Source organism: Oryctolagus cuniculus, chromosome X (assembly GCF_964237555.1).
Source record: "Oryctolagus cuniculus chromosome X, mOryCun1.1, whole genome shotgun sequence".
NCBI classification, from domain to species: domain Eukaryota; kingdom Metazoa; phylum Chordata; class Mammalia; order Lagomorpha; family Leporidae; genus Oryctolagus; species Oryctolagus cuniculus.
The window spans coordinates 64,222,653-64,243,063 of NC_091453.1; the positions used below are offsets into that span (position 1 = coordinate 64,222,653).

The 20,411-nt window shown below is 38.7% G+C and overlaps 1 protein-coding gene across 3 annotated transcripts in view; it reads right to left on the bottom strand.

The window, feature by feature from the left end:
• Nucleotides 1–20,411, bottom strand: part of DACH2 (dachshund family transcription factor 2) — a 573,909-nt gene that overhangs the window by 18,902 nt on the left and 534,596 nt on the right. For 2 of the 3 annotated variants that reach the window (XM_017349997.3, XM_017349998.3), the window contains exons 9-10: nt 5,472–5,650; nt 5,229–5,376 (exon numbers count right to left, since the gene is read on the bottom strand). In XM_017349997.3, the coding sequence (XP_017205486.1) occupies nt 5,229–5,376; nt 5,472–5,650 (327 nt within the window). The remainder of the gene's footprint in view (nt 1–5,228; nt 5,377–5,471; nt 5,651–20,411) is intronic. The other variant, XM_002720253.5, reaches the window with a different exon arrangement.

Below are 20,411 nucleotides of genomic sequence, written 5' to 3' on the forward strand. Positions count from 1 at the left end.
CTGTCTCTCAAATAAATAATTTTAAGTATTATACAAATAGATTATGATCACTATAATTTGTTTAGAACCTACAGTGGTTTTTGAGCATTTTGCTGGAAGTATAGCACATCTAGGCCTTAAAAAACCTGCAAGGAAAACAGTGGTAGCTATATTTTTTTAGATGAGGAAACTGAGTCTTGGAGAGGTTAAGAAATTTACCCCAGTTCCTGTAAGTAGTAGTTTTATAAGCCTGAGGACAGGGCTGATTTTGTGACACAGTGGGTTAAGGTGCTACTTGTGATGCCAGCATCCCAGATGGGAGTGCCTGCTCAAGTACCAGCTACTCTGCTCTGGAACAAGGTTTCTGCTAATACATCAAGAAAATCAGTGGAGGATACCTTGATTACTTGTGACTCTGCCACCCACGTGGGAGACCAGAATGCTGTTTCTGACTCCTGGCTTCAGTCTGACATAGACCTAGCTGTTGCAGCCATTTGGAGAGTGAACCAGCAGTTGGAAGAGCAAACTCACCCCTGCCCCCAGTCTCTCTCTGTCTCTTCCTCCTTCCTTCCTCCCTCCCTCCCTTCTTCCTTCCTTCCTTCCTTCCTTCCTTCCTTCCTTCTCTCTCTCTGTTACTCTGCCTTTCAAATACATAATCTTGCTTTTAAGTCTGAGAATCAAAGATAACATAGATAGTTTTTGCAAATCTTAGAGAACACATAACTGCTCCAGGAATCAAGGCAAGTGAGTTTCAAGTTTCCTTGTTGCATTATCACCTTTTATCTTATTTTTTTTTCTATTTATTTTCATCTACTCGAAAGGCAGACAAGCAGATTGACAGTGAGAACAAGAGAGACATCTTCCATCCACTTGTTCACGCTCCAAATGCCTGAAGTAACCAGAGGTGGATGAGGTTAAAGCCAAGAGCTTTGAACTACAACTGGATCTCTCAAGTAGGTGATGGGGCCTGAGTACTTGAGTCATCATCCACTGCCACTCAGGATGCATTAGCAGGAAACTGGATTAGAAGCAGAGTATCCAGGACTTGAACTGACACTCCAACATGGGATGTGAGTGTACTAAGAAGCAGTATAACTCTTGTATCATAATGTCTGCTCCTATTCTATGATTTTAAGTGTTAATCTGCAAAAAGTATTATTGTATATGTATACATGTGTTTAACTGAAGTACCGAAGTCTACCAGCACCAAAAAGGTAATAGGTTATATTACCCTCTTGAGTGTGGAACATTGCTTTTTTGATAAGAAAATAAAAGTAAACTGGGATTCTTTTAATACATATACATAGTTTTATACATAATTACATATACTTTTATATATGTAGTTATACATAAAGTTAAGATATACACACACACAAACACAGATGCATACATACATCATTTTTACTATATCCTTGGAGAGATATCACTTTTAACCATAACAACAATTTTCTACTCTGTCTTTTCCATCACAAGATTTTAAAGATTATCCTTGAGGCTGGGGTTGTGGTTAGGCCAGTATCCCATACTCGAGTGCTGGTTTGAGTCCCAGGTCCTCCACTTCTGACCCAGCTTCCTGACAATGAGCCTGGGAAGGTAGCAGATGGTGACCTATATACTTGTGCCCCTGCCATTCATGTGGGAGATCCAGACAGAGTTCCTGGTTCCTGGTATCATCCTATCTCAGCCCTAGCTGCTGCGGCCATTTGGGGAGTGAACAGGTAGATGAAAGATTCTCTCTCTCTCTCTCTATTTCTCTCTCTCTTTCTCTCTCTCTCTCTCCCTCTCTCTCTCTCTCTCACTGACTCTGCCTTTCAAATAGATAAGTAAATCTTTAAAATAGTTTATTCTTCATTATAAAAAGTTTGGTATACTGTCTATGTTATATTCAAGGGAGTAGAAAGGAATTCAAGTGATTATTTAGCTCAACTATTGTAATAGATTAGCCACTATGATTCATAATGATGATGTGGATAGTTTCTCTAAATCACAGAGGACAACAGAATAGTTTCCTATAGTTATGTTAGTCAACAGATAAAAAAATATTAAAAGCCAGTGTTAGATATATAGTAGACACTTGATGAGCATTAAGTACCAGTAGTAGTATTAGTAGTTATGATAATAGCAGTTACACTAATTAAAGAAGTAATAAAAATGATAGTAACAGAAGTAGTATCATTATTTTTGTATTATACTAAATGATAAATTTATTGACTGCAAATACTTCATAGTAAACTTTATAATAGACACAATATTTTATCTACTACATCTAGGATGTTTTAAGGGACAACAAATATCAATTATTAAATAAAGACCTAAAGGGTCTAAGAAATGTTAACAAACAGAAATCAGAATGAGGAGAATGCTGAAAGTTAGAAGCCAGTTTTACTATATATAGATTTTTTTATAAGTCTATTTAAGAGAATCTTATTATGTTTAACATTTTTGTTTTTTTAGTATGTTAATTATATACAAACTTCTCAAAAGTTTAAAAAGACCATCTAGTCTTTGCTTGTAGTATTTATGAATTAGGCATGATGATAAAAACAGGTTTAATTATTTCTAAACATTTTTAATTTTCAAATTTTTATTTGTAATGTGGAGAGACACATAGAGACAGTCAGACAGACTGTGATCTTCCATCCACTGGTCCACTCCACAAATGCCCACTATAGCCAGCACTGGCCAGGACAAAGACAGAAGCCAGGACCACAATTCAGGTGTTCCAATTGGGTGGCAGGGACTCAACTACATCACCCCTGCCTCCCAGGATATCTATTAGCAGGAAGCTGGAATCCAGATTGGAGCTAGGACTCAAAACCAGACACTCCTATAAAGGGATGTGTCAGCATACATTGCATCCTAACCACTGCAACACTTTCCCTTAATTGTTTTTAGATATGAGAACTGAATTTCCATTTTGAATTGAATCAATGACTCTTAGGCTCGATGAAAAATATGTGGAAACAAATTTCTAAGTAGAGCACACTATGTTTAATTAGTATAAAATCTGGGTTTCACTCAAGTGGAAGGAATCATTATGCAGATTGTGGATTTTCTCTCCTTTTCTTTGCCTCTCTTTCCCATTTTTAAACTCAGCTTATTCGTGGCTCCACAGAAGAGTAAACAGGGAAGGAACAGGAGCTGAAATTCCGATAGTCATTTTGCTGCTGTCTAATATTTTATAGTAAATACAGGGAAAATACGGATCTGACTGAAGTTGAAGGTTTGATTTTCTGTAGTTTTGATATGAACTAGTCTCATTTATTCATTACTGTAATCAAGTGGTGACTTATGATTGGAAATTAAATTTTATTTCTGAACAATTGATATTTCTCCATTCTGTCCCCTTTGTTTCCATGCCTACTTATGCTACCCAAATTCAGTTCTCTTGAACAGTGCATGGAAAACAGCAACCTCCTTTTCCATAGTTTCTTTTTAAAAAAAATGTAGTTTATTTATTTGAAAGGTAGAGTTACAGAGGGAGGGAAAGACAGAAAGAGAAAGGGATCATCCAACTGCTGGTTCACTCCCCAAACAGCCATGACATCTGGACCAGGCTGTAGCCAGGAGTCTGCAAGTCCATTGGGGTTTCCTGTATTGGCGGAAGACCCAAGCACTTTTATAACCTTCCATTGTTTTCCCAAGTGCATCATCGTGGAGCTTGATTGGAACCACAGCAACTGGGAACTCAAACTGACCCTCATATGTGAACCTGACATCACAAGCACATATGCCAGCTCCTTCAGTAGTTTATTTGTTTCTAGTCTTGGACCAATGCCCTTTATAATCTATTCTCAAAACTGAAATCATCTAACTAACTGAAATCAGAGTAGATCACCCTCTTACTTATTAATGCTTCCAATCCACTTATAAGATACAGCCTAAGTTAATCTCTTTTTAAAATGTATTTATTGGAAAGAGAGACATAGGCATTCTAATGGACAGAGTTTTCATGCTCTGGTTCACTTCTCTGAATGCCCACAACAGCTGGGGATGAGCCAGACTGATGCTGGAGGCTTGGAACTCAGTCCAGGTTTTCCACATGAATAACAGAGCCTTCACCACTGCCTTCCAGGAATCACATTAACAGGAAGCTGGAGTCAGGAGCTAGAACCAGGAGTCAAACCTAGGCACTGCAACACGGGTTACAGACATTTTAATGCGTCTTATCTGCTAAGCCAGATATCTACTCCCAAGCTGATCTTCTATATGGTCAAATTGTCCATAAGTTAGCTTCTACCAGCATCTTTTTGCATGAAGTTCCACCATTCACAACATAAAATTCAAACCTATTTTAATGGCAAATTGTATACAGTTGCCCACATATTAAGTTTCTTGCACCTATGCCTGTCTGATACCTGTGTCTACAATGCCCAGATCACTAAGGTGATTTTTTTTTTTAGCATAATGATTTTTTTTTGCCAGGCAGAGTTAGACAGTGGGAGAGATAGACAGAGAGAAAAGTCTTCCTTCCGTTGGTTCACCCCCCAAATGGCCACTACGGCCAGCGCTGTGCCGATCCGAAGCCAGGAGCCAGGTGCTTCCTCCTGGTTTCCCATGCCGGTGCACTTGGGCCATCCTCCACTGCTTTCCCAGGCCACAGCAGAGAGCTGGACTGGAAGAGGAGCAACCGGGACAGAATCCAGCACCCCAACCGGGACTAGAACCCGGGATGCCAGCGCCACAGGCAGAGGATTAGCCTAGTGAGCCACGGCTCCGGCCCAGCATAATGATCTTTTAAGGCTCAGATTCTAAAGCGTCAACATTGGGAAAGCTCCCTTAACCAGCTCACTACCACCAGTCATTAGACTAAATACCTCCTCTCTACATAACCATAAAGACTGGGAATGCTTACTCTTGCTATTTTGTTTTGAAATTAGGTGATTGTACTTCTTCTCAAAAAGGTAAATCTCTCAAGGATAAGGAGTTTCATTAATTTTATAATCCCAGAATCTACCACTGTGCCTGCCAAATGGTAAGCATTCCATGTATCAGAGATTAATATATTATTTATCTTCAGGTATATTTAATAAAATTGTGATAGAACTAGCCCAAAGTACAGATGTAGCTAATTATCTTTGAGTATAGAGATAGTACAAAATTCTTATCTGTGACTTACACATAGTATTTGATTCTTAGTTTGTCATTTGTTTTTGAGCATTTCCAAGCTATCAATGAGAAAATTTCTATTACTATTGAAAATAACTCCAACAACCTATTCAATCTGTAATTGAGCTTATTAAACTTACTTCTGCTTTGAAGCTCAACTGCAAGTTGTCTTTCAAGGTTTTCTCTAATTTCTCTCTCTCTATAGAGTTCTATTCGCAGTTCCTTCTTTTCTTGTTGAATCTGCTTCTCCTGGATACGAGCATTATCCAAAGCCACTTTCAGTAGACCCTGTCAAAGTACAGCAAATGACATGCAGTTCATCTTATCTGTTTTAATTTCTCAAATATGAAATAATTTAGGTAGGTGCTAATGTCTTGTATTACATTTATTTTGTTTATAGAAATATTGTTGACCTGAATGTTGGTCAACAGAGTCTCCACGGAGGACAGACTATCAGCAAAAATGAATGGTCCAGGGAATCCAGGGGGCAATGCCTGCCCAGGAGTGAGTTGGATCTTGTCCAAAGGTGACTTCATCATTGGGATTTGAACTGGTACCTCTTCTGCAAAAACAAAATTAATATCAGGAAGTTCACAAATTAACAGCTCAAAAGTTTAAATAAGTCATTTCTAATAGGCACTAGTAATTTTTGTCTAAAACTAAATGATGCACATTCATAATTAGAAGTCATACCTACTCTCCATCTGCCTCTAATTTCTTCAAATAAATGCTTCAATAAACAATTCGTGAAACTGAGGTGACAGTTACTACTAAAGAGGCAGGGAATATGAAGAAACAAATTTAATATATATTTAATCTCTAGAAATTAAATAATCAGATCACCTCCTGGAAAAGCACACGCACACAAAAAACTGCTACAGGAAGACAATGTTGGGATATAACCAAAGAAACTCAATTACTCCTACTTGTGGTTCTACAACAGTGCATGATGGGGTGAAAAATAGTACCTCAAAACAGTTTAGTCTACTCACTGTAGTCTCTTAACAGGGCACAAAGTTTTAAAAACATGATGAATCCTTCTCTGGTCAGAAAATTGTCAGACTCCATACATCCTAATGTGATTCGTTTGAAAAAATGACTAACCTTGAATCTAGACCTAACCAATTTTCAGATGGATTGGAAACAAACAAAAAAAAACTACCCTTTGGTTCTGATTCCTGTAGTGATATTAATATAGATTTGTTATACAGTTAGACTTCATTTGTCAATTTCAAGCAGCATACATATATAGTGTGCAGAGTCTTGAACCCCATTGATTTCACAGTCATCATGGTTTGCTGTGGGATTTCCTGTGTGGGAAGTCATGGGTATACAATTGCGGGAACCTTCAGTGAGATTACTTAATGGAATAGAATTATCTCTGAATAAAATGTTCTTAATATAGAACAACTGTATATTTTCTATTTTTCTAAACCAATAGGCATAAAATGTTAAAATATTAGTTAGCTAATCAACAGTCTTAAATATTTGAATCCAAATGTTAGAGTATTTATAATTCCAAAATAATTCAATAAAATGTATGAAATATCCTGTTAACTTTCTTTAGCACAGGAAATTACTTTGAATATTTCCCAGGAAAAAATTTTTTGTAAAACTGAGAAACATAGTATTTTGATCATAGGTGCATAATTCATCTTTTATATAGCTCCCTTATTAACCCTGAACTTTTTTACTTTTTTTTCTCTCTCTCTCGTTTTTTTTTTTTTTTTTACAGGCAGAGTGGACAGTGAGAGAGAGAGAGAGAGAGAGAGAGAGAGAGAGAAAGGTCTTCCTTTTGCCGTTGGTTCACCATCCAATGGCCGCCGCGGCCGGAGTGCTGCTGCCGGCGCACCACGCCTATCCGAAGGCAGGAGCCAGGAGCCAGGAGCCAGGAGCCAGGTGCTTCTCCTGGTCTCCATGTGGGTGCAGGGCCCAAGCACTTGGGCCATCCTCTACTGCACTCCCGGGTCACAGCAGAGAGCTGGCCTGGAAGAGGGGCAACCGGGACAGAATCCGGCGCCCCAACCGGGACTAGAACCCGGGGTGCCGGCGCCACTAGGCAGAGGATTAGCCTAGTGAGCCGTGGTGCCGGCCAACCCTAAACTTTTATAAGACATTTCTTTCTCTCTTTTTCAAACCAGTGGTAAATTTGGAGCAATACATTATCACAAAATCTGTAACCATATTCAACAACACGGTTTCATTTAAAATATTATCTCACAAAAGAAATCTTAATCCTAAAGCATGTCTTAGCCAGCAGCTCTCATGTTTCTGAAGTGCATTTCTCAACAGCTAACCAAGCAATGTTATGCTTTATTCATATTGTTTGATGTCTGTGTTTAGGTAGTATTTTATCTTCCACACATGAGTGCATTAAGTGGATGGAATGACTTCATAATGATCTATCAATGTTAATAATAGCTGGAGAGGTTCTACACCTTTGCATTAATGTTCATAAATCTTAAAGTATAAATGCATACAGCCTGCAAGATCTATTTTTACAAAATGAACCACTACGAACTTAGAACATTGAATTCCTGCTGATTCAGAGACAATATAATATTTCCTCTGAATAAATACTTTGTGTCAGGGCCAGAGTTCTAAAAATTAATGGACTCCTTGTTATATATCCCTCTGCACACACATGTAACCTCAGTGTTGAGAATCTGAGAAGCATTCTATAAACAGAGCACCTGAAAAGGAAAGCAATACATTCAGTGTGCCTTTAGCAAAATTATAACTATGTTAAAATTGCTAGAAGTCCTCTATTTGGAGATGAAAGAGATGCCATTAAACCAGCTGAAAGGAAAATTACTATTGACTATGAAGACAGGTTGCAAGGTCCATGGTTTGTAATGTTTCTGTACAGTAGATTGAAGTTTCAAAATAGTATTACTCTTCTTTAAATAGATAGACACAGCTGAATTAGGTGTTGCTTGCTGCAGTGAGGATCAAATGCAAAAAGAATCGTATTTCATCAGACCTAGTCAACACCAGGAAAATAAATAGAAATATAAGAGGTATGCAGGCAATGATTCATTTTGATAATCTGGCCCAAGAGAGACACATAGAGACAGAGCACAGATCTAAGCTTCTACCAAAAGACAAATAGGACACAGAGGGTGGGAACTGGGATGACAGTGTAGCAGAGGTCACATCGATTTTCAGCAGCAGTTTTCACACAGATGAGATAACCCTGGACTCTATTTGGCCCATTGTTCATATCCTACCTGTCCCACAAGCAATAAATTTCCTAGTCCTGGAAAAAGGGCAGTAAAGAAGAAGGATTCTACTTATGACTCCTTATGATTAAGTTTCTCTGCTAACCAAACATGCTTTCAGACCAAGGTCACATTCCATGTTAAGGTTCATAATAGCCAAAAACTAGTAGAAGTGTCTTATGTTTTAATATACTAGGAAAGAATGGGAGTTTTCAAACTACTCATCAGTTTTTTTTTTCTGATTTCAATCATGCTACAAAAATGAATGATCAATACATTTGAAATTTAATTAAATCTTGTAATAGGTCCTCACAGCACATCCGAATGGTATTTGTTCAAAGCCTGAAAAAATTGCAATGCTGTGTAAGAATTTATTAGATAGACTTCAGAAATCCTAATTGGCAGTGAAAGTACAAATGGGCAAGTACTTGAGACACAGATTGTCAATTAAATAAGAACATCTCTTTGTAATCCCGAGAGAAAGAGTTTTGAGAGAGTATTTTGATTTGAAAGCCTGGTGTTCAAACTATGACATTTTGATCAACGCATAAAACACAATGGTATAAAACCAAAAAAATTATATAGGGCAACGGCTATCTAGTCAAGGACATGAGCAACCTCTCCACTTACTGAAGCAAAGTGGAGCAGCTTTTATTGAGCTGGTTTGTTAAACCTGGACTATTTTGTAACAGCATTTTAGAAAACAAGCTCTTTATTTTAATTTCTTGCATTAGGCCCAGGTGAATAGATATGAAAGTTAACAAGAACTTTATTTGTAAGGAACAAAAAGTATAAGGATATGGCAAATCCTCAGACTAGAAAAATCCCCTTGAAAATTAAAGCCAAGGCTGCTAGAGATTTGCTATATGACTCTCGTGCTTATTCTCCCACTTTTTCGTGGAGCTAAGTGTTTCCTCTTTCCTCTGGGCTTTGAGGATTGTGATACAGAAAAAGAAACAACACAGCTGACTCACCCAGCAGTGGGAAAATGCAGCTACCTACCAGGTCATCAGTTTTATTCTTTAACAAGTAAATTATATTCCATTATTTGATTTGAGAGCTTTCCCCTAAATATGGCTATCCCAAGGGATTCTCCTTTGTTGATGTCATTAGTATTACATTCAGCAGAAGCAAGACACCTGCTTCCCTCTTCCAAACTGAGGAACAATAACAACAAAACGACCAACTGCTGTGTAATGATGTGACCTGCATGAATATAAGGAAGTGCTCATAGTCTCAGCCGAACAATGACTCCTCAAGTGTTGCCACCAGGAAATGTGGAAAGGAAAATGTAATCCCCAAACTGTTAAATTTCTTTAAGGAAATGAAATATAAATAATGCAGATAAATGAAAACAGAAAGCTAGTAGCAAAGGCATGAAGGGGCCATCAGCCCGAGGAAGTGAGGGAAAGAATACTGCTACAATCAATTATGCTCTTGTTTTCCTCTGGATCCTTAGATTAGCAGTTTGGTGTGGCAGGCTCTTTTATAAATTATGAACTAGAACTAAACCGTCTTTCAGATAAATATTAGGTAAATAACAATAGGTTTTTCAAGACAGAGCTTGGAAGATGCGTGATACCCAGCCGTTATCATTAAGGAGCTGACATATGATTTTGAAAAGAAGTAAACAAGTTGTAGAAGTCAACAATTAAGTGTCAATCACATGGAATAGATTGTTAACTGCTTCTAGCAGTTCAAAGGAGAGATCGCTGTGGCCTGGTGTGAGCACTCAAACAAATCTATTCACTCTAGCGGAATTCATTCAAGTTTCATAAAGAATAATTTCCTTTTATTTCCTAAATCTTTTAAAAAGAACATCTCAAAGCCTTTAAAATGCTAGTGTTTATTACCTGGTTTGATCACTGCACATTGAAACATTTCTTGGAAGATCACACTCTACTATAGGAATATGCAGTTATTATGTGTCAATTAATCTCATAGAAACGGAGAATACAATGGGGCTTACCAGAAGCTAGAGAGAATGAAAAGGTGGAGAGAAGGAGAAATAGAAAAGGCTATTTAACAGTCATAGTTGGAGATGAAAAAGAAGTTCTGGTGATATACTGCACAGTAGGGTGACTATATATAATGAAAATGCACTGTATGTTTCCCTGAAAAAACTGGACTGGAAGAAAAGAAGTTGAATTTTTTTTTACCATAAAGTAATGATAAATGCTCATGGAGATAAACATGGTTACCCTGATTGGATATTAAAGAATGTATACATATATGGGCCAAGGACCTCAATAGATATTTTACAAAAGAGGAAATCCAAAGGGCCAACAGACACATGAAAAAATGTTCAAGATCACTAGCAATCGGGGAAATGCAAATCAAAACCACAACAAGGATTCACCTCACCCCGGTTAGAATGGTTCACATTCAGAAATCTACCAACAATAGATGCTGGAGAGGATGTGGGGAAAAAGGGACACTAACCCACTGTTGGTGGGAATGCAAACTGGTTAAGCCACTATGGAAGTCAGCCTGGAGATTCCTCAGAAACCTGAATATAACCCTATCATACAACCCAGCCATCCCACTCCTTGGAATTTACCCAAAAGAAATTAAATTGGCAAACAAAAGAGCTGTCTGCACCTTAATGTTTATTGCAGCTCAATTCACAATAGCTAAGACGTGGAACCAACCCAAATGCCCATCAACAGTAGACTGGATAAAGAAATTATGGGACATGTAATCTATAGAATACTATACAGCAGTCAAAAACAATTAAATCCGGTCATTTGCAACAAGATGGAGGAATCTGGAAAACATTATGCTGAGTGAATTAAGCTAGTCCCACAGGGACAAATATCATATGTTCTCCCTGATTGGCGACAATTAACTGAGCAAAAAAGGGGAAACTTGTTGAAGTGAAATGGACACTATGAGAAACAGTGACTTGATCAGTTTTTGTCCTGACTGTTGATGTACAATGTAATACTTTATCCATTTTAGTATTTTTTTTGATCTAGTACTATTGGTTGAACTCTGTAATTAACACACAATTATTCTTAGGTGTTTAAATTTTAACTGAAAAATGATCCCTGTTAAATATAAGAGTGAGAATAAGGGAAGAGATGTACAATTTGGGACATGCTCAATCGGACTTGCCCCAAATGGTGGAGTTAGAAACATACCAGGGGATTCCAATGCAATCCCATCAAGGTGGCATGTACCAATGCCATCTCACTAGTCCAAGTGATCAATTTCAGTTCAGAATTGATCACACTGATAGGTCTAAGAGTCAAAGGGATCACATAAACAAGACTAGTGTCTGCTAATACTACTTGATAGAATAAAAAAGGGAGAGAACGATCCAACATGGGAAGTGGGATACACAGCAGACTCATAGAATGGTGATGTACTAAATAGCACTCTGGCCTGGCCTCAGAATCAGCCCTTAAGGCATTCGGATCTGGCTGAAGAGCCCATGAGAGTATTTTAGGCATGGAAAGCCAAGACACTCTGGGAAAAAAAAAAAGAAGACCTAAATGAAAGATCTCTGCAAGTGAGATCCCAGTGGAAAGAACGGGGCCATCAAAGAAGGAGGTACCTTTCTCTGAAGGGAGGAGAGAACTCCCACTTTGACTATGACCCTGTTGGAATAAGATTGAAGTCAGCGAACTCAAAAGGCTTCCATAGCCTTGGCAACTCATGACTAGAGCCTAGGGAGATTACTGACGCCATAAACAAGAGTGTCAAATTGTTAAGTCAACAACAGGAGTTACTGTGTACTTACTTCTCATGTGGGATCTGTCCTTAATGTGTTGTTCAATGTGTAGTAATGCTATAACTAGTACTGAAACAGTATTTTACACTTTGTGTTTCTGTGTGGGTGCAAACTGATAAAATCTTTAATTAATATATACTAAATCGATCTTCTGTATATAAAGATAATTGAAAACGAATCTTGATGTGAATGGAATGGGAGAGGGAGCGGGAGATGGGAGCGGTGTGAGTGGGAGGGAAATTATGGGAGGGGGGAAAGCCATTGTAATCCATAAACTGTACTTTGGAAATTTATATTTACTAAATAAAAAATAAAAAAAGAAATACACGGCCGGTGCTGTGGCTCAATAGGCTAATCCTCCACATAGCGGAGCCAGCACACCGGGTTCTAGTTCTGGTTGGGGCGCCGGATTCGTTCCCGGTTGCCCCTCTTCCATGCCAGTTCTCTGCTGTGGCCTGGGAAGGCAGTGGAGGATGGCCCAAGTGCTTGGGCCTTGCACCCCATGGGAGATCAGGAGAAGCACCTGGCTGCTGCCTTCGGATCAGCGTGGTGCGCCGGCCGCAGCGCGCCAGCCGCGGCGGCCGTTGGAGGATGAACCAACGGCAAAAAGAAATACCTTTCTCTCTGTGTCTCTCTCTCACTATCCACTTTGCCTGTCAAAAAAAAAAAAAAAAGAAATACACAATGAAAAAAGAATGTATACATATATGGAAATATTGCATGGTACACCATAATTATATACAATTTTATATGTCAAATAAAATAATTTAATTACTAAAAATTTGAAATGGTCATGCTCAATATAACAAAACCCATCAATAAATGTGTTGTACACTTTCTAAGACAGGCAGAAGACTGGGTACTGATGAAGAAACTGGAGCCTGACCACGTGGGCTTGAATCCCTGATCAATGATTTGCATTCCCCTATAAAGGTAGCTTAACCTTCCTATGCCTCCGTTTCTTCATTTGTAACATCAGGATAATCATAAAACACCTACCTCTTGGAGTTTTTATAAAGACGAATAGGCTATTTGCAACATTCGTAGAACAATGCCTGAACCAATGTGAGTAAGACTATTTTAACACTTCCTGAAACACAATCTTTGGAAAGATCCTTTTCTCGGTAATAACTGGATGAGCCTGGCTTCACCTTCAATTAGGCCAATTTGACTTTCCCCCTTATAAAATATACGAGGAGGTTTAGGTCAGTGTTCATAACCGGGGGGCAGAGGACTGTGCAGAGGGCACTTAGTAAGGCTGGAGACATTTATTGACTGTCAAAACTCGTCGGGGGCGGGGATGCAGGGAAGGAAGCACGCTACTGACATCTAGTGGTAGAGGCCGGGGATGCTGCAAAATGCCCTGCCCATCCGACTCAAGCCCAAAAAAGCATCTGGCCAAATGTCAATACTGGTTGAGAACCACTGCTCTGGAGTTATATAGGAGAGTTTCAATGGAGGGAAAACTAATTAGATATCTCTTTCTGAGCTGAAATCGTATTAGAAAGTGTAATAAGCTTAACAATAAAATGAGGTCAAAAGAATGATTTAGAAGTAACAATCTACATTATAAGGTATGCTATAAAGTTCTTATGCATTTAGTTTGAGATCATCACCTTCATTCTTTGCCCAAATATCACCTTGTTAGAGAAATCTGTACTGACCATCCTACTAAAAAGTGCAACCTGCAGCCCTCTTCACACCTTTTTAACATGCATCCTTTTTTCTGTAAAATATATGCAATGCAATTTATTTATTATTTTTACTCAATATGCCATCCCTCTAAAATATAATATCCATGAGAGCAAGATCTTTTTTGTTTATTTTCTTACCATCGTCTACTGTAAATATTCAGTGTCCAGAATCCTTGCAATTACTTTGGATGTGTAGTCTGGCAATATTAAAGTCACATAAGGTTTCTAATCATCAGGTTGATACACTTCCTTTTTTAAAGATTAATTTTATTTATTTGCCAGGCAGAATGATGGGGTTGGGGGAGAGACAGTGTGAGAGACCTTTTATCCACTGGTTCACTCCCCAAATGACTACAATGGCCAAGACTGGGCCTGGATGAAGCCAGGAGCCTGGAACTCCATCCAGGTCTCCCACATGGGTGGCAGGGACCCAAGCACTTGGGTCATCCTCCACTGCTTTCCCAGGAGCATCAAGAGGGAGCTGGATCAGGAACCAAGCAGTCGGGTCTCAAATGGCAACTCTAATACAAGATGCCAGCTCGAAAGCTATGGTTTAATCCCGCTGTGCCACAACAACTGCTCCTGATTCACTATTTCATAATATGCAAAAATGTAAGAGTGCACATGAGTATATAATTTAAATTTTTTTAAAAAAATTATCTGGTGGAAAGAGAGAAGAAGAGGATGGAGGCAAAGAGTATCTGGTGCACTTTCTGTTTTTTGTTTTTTTTTTTTGGTTTTTTTTTTTTTTTTTTTTTTTGACAGACAGAGTGGACAGTGAGAGAGAGACAGAGAGAAAGGTCTTCCTTTGCCATTGGTTCACCCTCCAAATGGCCGCCGCAGCCGGCGTGCTGTGGCCGGCACACCGCGCTGATCCAATGGCAGGAGCCAGGTGCTTCTCCTGGTCTCCCATGCAGGTGCAGGGCCCAAGCACGTGGGCCATCCTCCACTGCCTTCCTGGGCCACAGCAGAGAGCTAGCCTGGAAGAGGGGCAACCGGGACAGAATCCGGCACCCCGACTGGGACTAGAACCCGGTGTGCCGGCGCTGCAAGGCAGAGGATTAGCCTAGTGATCCGCGGCGCCGGCGCACTTTCATGCTTTCCACCAAAATCAATGGTTATCATAATCTGGAAATACTGTGACAAGTTGAAATTTTACAACTTTTATAAACAGTTCATCCAGTTATCACAGAATGCCTCACATACGTTTATTGAACTTGTCCAGATATTATAGTCATTTGAGTAAAAATACTAAACTGTATATCTTTCTGGTACCCAAACATACTTTCCCATCATCTCTGAGATGATCTGTAATGACATCAGCAAAACAAATGAAACCTGACTGGTTTTTTTTTTAAATGTCTCTATATTTTCTAGGGTCTAGAAATACAAAAAAAGGTTAAGGTTCCAGAATGGGAAGGCGTTTTCTATACAGAGTGGTGTTTTATTTAAAAACTGCAAGAAAGAGAAGAATTTCTGATATAAACAACCCAGGCAAGAGAGACATAGACAAGTCCCTTTTCCAGAAAATCAGCCTGGTTACCTCTGTGTCAAAGGCTGCGAAGAGAACATTTCATGAGTGAAGAGTAATATCAAGGTTTATATAACAAATTGGCAAACACGGGGCAAGATTGGGAATAAGGGTAAGGAGGGAAGGAGGATGATTTTTAGAGAAATGCTTTTAGGATGAGGGATACACACTTCCATCAGTTAGCTGATCCTCCTGGGTGATAATGTTTTGTCAGCCTGGTTTATCTGGAAAATGGCATTATGGTTCCAATGCAGGTCAGCTGGGGCTGTAAAGCAGATTTCTGATTTTGCTCTGCTGCTACTCCTTCCCACTAACTTGGGAAGAAACCTGTCTTCTTTATCTGGCACAAATCAGGAAAAGAAATTTACTAATCGGATCTTGCAATTAAGGTATCAACTGTTTTTGTTTTTTCTTTGTTTAACATATCTAAGTAGAGAGAATCAGTGGAAGGTATAAAGGAACAAGTTATAGAAAAAGGACCTAAGAGGGATATTCTCAAACTGTCTCAGACATGAGGATGCTCTGGGAAATTTTAAAACCTGTGCTGTTCTCCACTCCTAGTTTCTGATTCAGTAGCTCTAGGGTAGGGCCTGGCATTTGGATTTCTAATTACTGCCCAATTGATGCTGATGTTTCTGGTTGTGTTTGAAACTTTGAGAAACTGCCGAGATGTACAACAATCAATTTTGTTCCACTTAAAATATGATTAATGTTGTTTTCTTTCATGATGTATATTTAAGTTCATTGGCTTTTGGATTTCAAGAAATCATTTCAAGTGGTGAGCAAGAGGTACAGCGGTTAAGGTGTGGCTTGAGACGCTCACATCCCATATGGGAGTCCGCGAATCCAAGTTCCACCTCTGCTCTGCAGTCCAGCTTACTGGTGAGACACTCTCTGGAAGGCAGAAGATGATGGCTCAAATTGTTGGGTCCTTGTCATACATGTGGGAGACCAGCACTGAGCTCCTGGCTCCTGAATTTTGGCATGGCCCAGCCTGGCTGTGGTGGTTATTTAGGGAATGAATCCATAGATGGATCTCTCTCATTCTCTTGCTCTTTTTAAGATTTATTTATTTACTTGAAAGTCAGAGTTACACAGACAGAAAAGGAGAGGCAGAAAGAGAGAGAGAGAGAGAGAGAGAGAGAGAGGTCTTCCATCTGCTGGTTCACTCCCCAATTGGCTGCAATGGCCGGAGCTGCACTGATCTGAAGCCAGGAGCCAGGAGCTTCCTCCGGTTACCCCACGCAGGTGCAGGAGCCCAAAGACTTGGGCCATATTCTATTGCTTTCCCAGGCCGTGGCAGAGAGCTGGATCAGAAGTGGAGCAGCCGGGACTCGAACCAGCACCCATATGGGATGCCGGCACTGCAGGCAGCAGCTTTACCCGCTACGCCACAGCACTGGCCCCCCTCTCTCGCTCTCTTTCTCTGCCTTTCAATAAATAAATAATTTTTAAAAAGAAAAAGAATCATTTCAAAATGATACCTAATTTTAAGTATGTATTACCAAAGCTTCAAAAATTGTATAAAATTACAAAATTAATGAGAAATATCAACCACTCTGTTTTATAGATTTAAAGATTTTAAAATCAATTTTTATATTACAGAAAAATTGTAAAATGAGTCTATTTTTATTACACAATAAGGAAACAAAATTTAAAAAGGAGAAGGAGGACACAGAGATGGAGAGTCCATACAGGCAAAAGCAAAATGTTTTTCCAAGGGGATGGCACTGTGGTGTAGCAGGTAAAGCCAATGCCTGCAGTGCCAGCATCCCACATGGGTGCCTGTTCTCCCAACTGCTCCACTTCCGATCCTGCTCTCTGCTGTGGCCTGGGAAAGCAGTAGAAGATGGACCAAGTACTTGGGCCCCCGCACCCACTAGGGAGACCTGGAAGAAGCTCCTGGCTCCTGGCTTCAGATTTGTGCAGCTCCGGCCATTGCGGCCAGTTGGGGAGTGAACCAGCGGATAGAAGACCTCACCTGCCTCTGCCTCTCTATTACTCTGCCTTTTAAATAAGTAAATGAATAACTAAATATTTTTAAAAAGTTTTTCCAAGAATAAATTTAACATAATCAATTGTTTAATAAAGAAAACAGCAGTTCTATGGATTAAGTACTATCTACTTGTATCCAAGAAAGGTGGAAAGAGGCTGCTTTGGCAAGATTATGATGAACAATCAAAGATGACTCAAAATCAGAATGACACTGTCATGGAAAACTTGGAAAGAACAGTCTGTACAGCAATTTACAATTGGTAACCTCCTATAAACTTTTTAATGAGGAATGTGTAGATAATTACATGGGTTTGACCTGTATATCAATAAGCTCACTAATAGCTACATAATTATATTATCTATAATTTTCATAGTCATAAAATTTGTTCATGTTGCCACAGTACCAATGACATAAAACTGGGAATATGCTATTGTCATTAGCACCCTGCCAACACAATACACACAAAAATCAGTGAGATTTTATACTGATTTTTCAAGTTTTAGCTAAAACATTGAGGGGCTGTACATTTTTATGATGGGACAAATTCCAGGCTTTCCTAATAGATGAGTCTTGATATTATAAATGCAGCATCATTGTAAACCTAGTCACTTCAAAATTACCACAATCATTTAATTTACAAGGCTGAATTTTGTTTTAAATATATTTTAGCCATTAAGCAAAACATTTCAACTTTCTCGTTTTTTCTTTTCTTGGATATTGTATGCATTAGTCATAAAATGTTGCTTCTCCACAGAAAATCTCTGAAGTTTTATGAAAGAGATAGGAAAAGTAGACATGGCCCAATCAACAACCTTCACCAAATGCGCAAATTCTATTTGCAAATTCTATTGCCATGAGAATTTGTACCATCTGGTGGACATGATCTTTTTTTTTGGCAAATAATGATGAAATGATGCTTAAGGTATAGCCAAGGTATAAACACTATCACTAGAACACATTACTCTGTCATTTTGTTCCACATTTTGTTTTCAATTTTTTAATGATTTCTTTTTTTTTAACTTTTATTTAATGAATATAAATTTCCAAAGTACGATTTATGGATTACAATGGCTTCCCCCCCATACCGTCCCTCCCACCCACAACCCTCCCCTTTCCCACTCCCTCTCCCCTTCCATTCACATCAAGATTCATTTTCGATTATAATGATTTCTTTTTATTTGGGACATGCACACACACAGAGGGAGAGGGAGGGACAGGGGGAGGAAATAGAGATAGAGATGATATAAATATATATAAATGATATTTATATATATATATATATATAGAGAGAGAGAGAGAGAGAGAGAGATGATAGAGAGATAACACTTCCATCCACTGGTTCACTCCCCAAATATTCACTGTGGTCACGACCCCTTGAAGTCAGGAGTGAGGGACTCAATCCAGTTCTCCCATATGGTGGAAGGGACCCAACTGCTTGAATCGTCACTGCTGCCTCCCAGGGTCTGCATTGGTGTGACACTGGAATCAGAAGCTAGAGCCAGGAATCAAGCTCAAGCATTCCAATGTGGCACACAGGCTCCTTAACTGGTAGACTAAACACCTGCCCTTGCTTCATGTTTTAACACTGTCCCTTCCTCACCTTTATTTCTAGTTAGATTCTGGGATTCCATTCAATTTTACTTTCTTATATTTCAATATTAACATCTAATGCAATGCCTTCTTATCAGAATTTTTTTTTTTTTTTTGAGTACCTGGTCTGTGCTTGGCACTGTGCTGTAAATTAAAGTGCACAGACTTGGATCCAGCATTGTGGTGTAGTAGGTAAAGCCACAGCCTCCAACGCTGGCATCTCATATGGGCTCTGGTTTGTTTCCCAGCTGTTCCACTTCTGATCCAGCTCCCTGCTACTGTCCTGGGAAAGCAGCAAAGGATGGCCCAAGTCTTTGGGCCCCTGCCACCCATGTGGGAGCCCTGGTGGAGGAGGCTTCCAGCTCTTGGCTTTAACCTAGCCCAGCTTTAGTCATTGTGATCATCTGGGGAATGAACCAGTGGATGTAAGGCATATCTCTGTCTCTCTTTCAAGTAAATAAATATGAAAAATAAAGTTCACACACTTGTAAATAGTAAATTATAGATTGAAGAGTGCTAGTGATCTCCTCTAATAAATGTATTAGACAAATATAATTCGTATGACAAAGGGAAACACTTTCAAAAGGTCAATTACAAAACTTTCACAAATATGCCATGGAGTTGAAGTTGGATGGGTACAGAAAGGTTAATCATCAAATACCCCATTTTTCATTTTAACACTTTTTTTTTCCTCTATGAGTCTGCTATTCCATTTAAAGAACAGTAAACATGACTGGATATCTTTAAATTTTGATGTTCCTATTTATAGAACAGGAAAAACTACCTCAGAAAGTTTTTCGGGAATTTAATGAGAAAACTAAAGTGGAAGCACCTGGTATGGTATGTTTCACATAGTAGAAACACAGTAAGAGGTTGGTTGAGTCCAAAGCTTAAGCTAGCCTTCTAGTTATAGAATAATCAAGAAAAAGAATTGCATTGAATATACATTGTTTCCTGGATTTGCCCATGAAATTTCTTTCTTTTAATTTCTTTTAGTAAATAGAGTGTGGAATCTAGTTAATGTGGCAACAACTAATTAAGGTCTTAATTATTTTCTTCTCTGTATTTTCTTTTCTCAGTAACCAGACAACAATGAAACACAATTTTTTCAGTAAAATCTCTCAGATTGGCTTCAAGGTAGTTGGAAGGTTCCAGCCTCGTATTATTTGAGCCACATTTTCCTCTTAAATTTAATTTAAGTTGCATTTTTATTCCTGTGGAAACTTACAAGTTGTACTTTGGAAACTTATATTTACTAAATAAAAAAATAAAAATAAAAAAAGATAAGTGTGCTTTCTACTAAGAAAACAAACATAAAAAAACTACACTAATTTTTTTCTTGGCTAATTCAGCTGTATTTTATTAATGATGAAATTCCTTCATCCACTATTTGTTACAAATATTGATGGATCCATATGGAACAGCAGATGTTGAAGCAAAGACACTGCAGACATTTTTCACTTATGCTAATAACCCTAGTACTTGAAGATTTTTTTCATTTTCTACCATAAGAGCTTTAGCTTGAAAGAAGAATCTAAAGTGTTAACTCCACAAA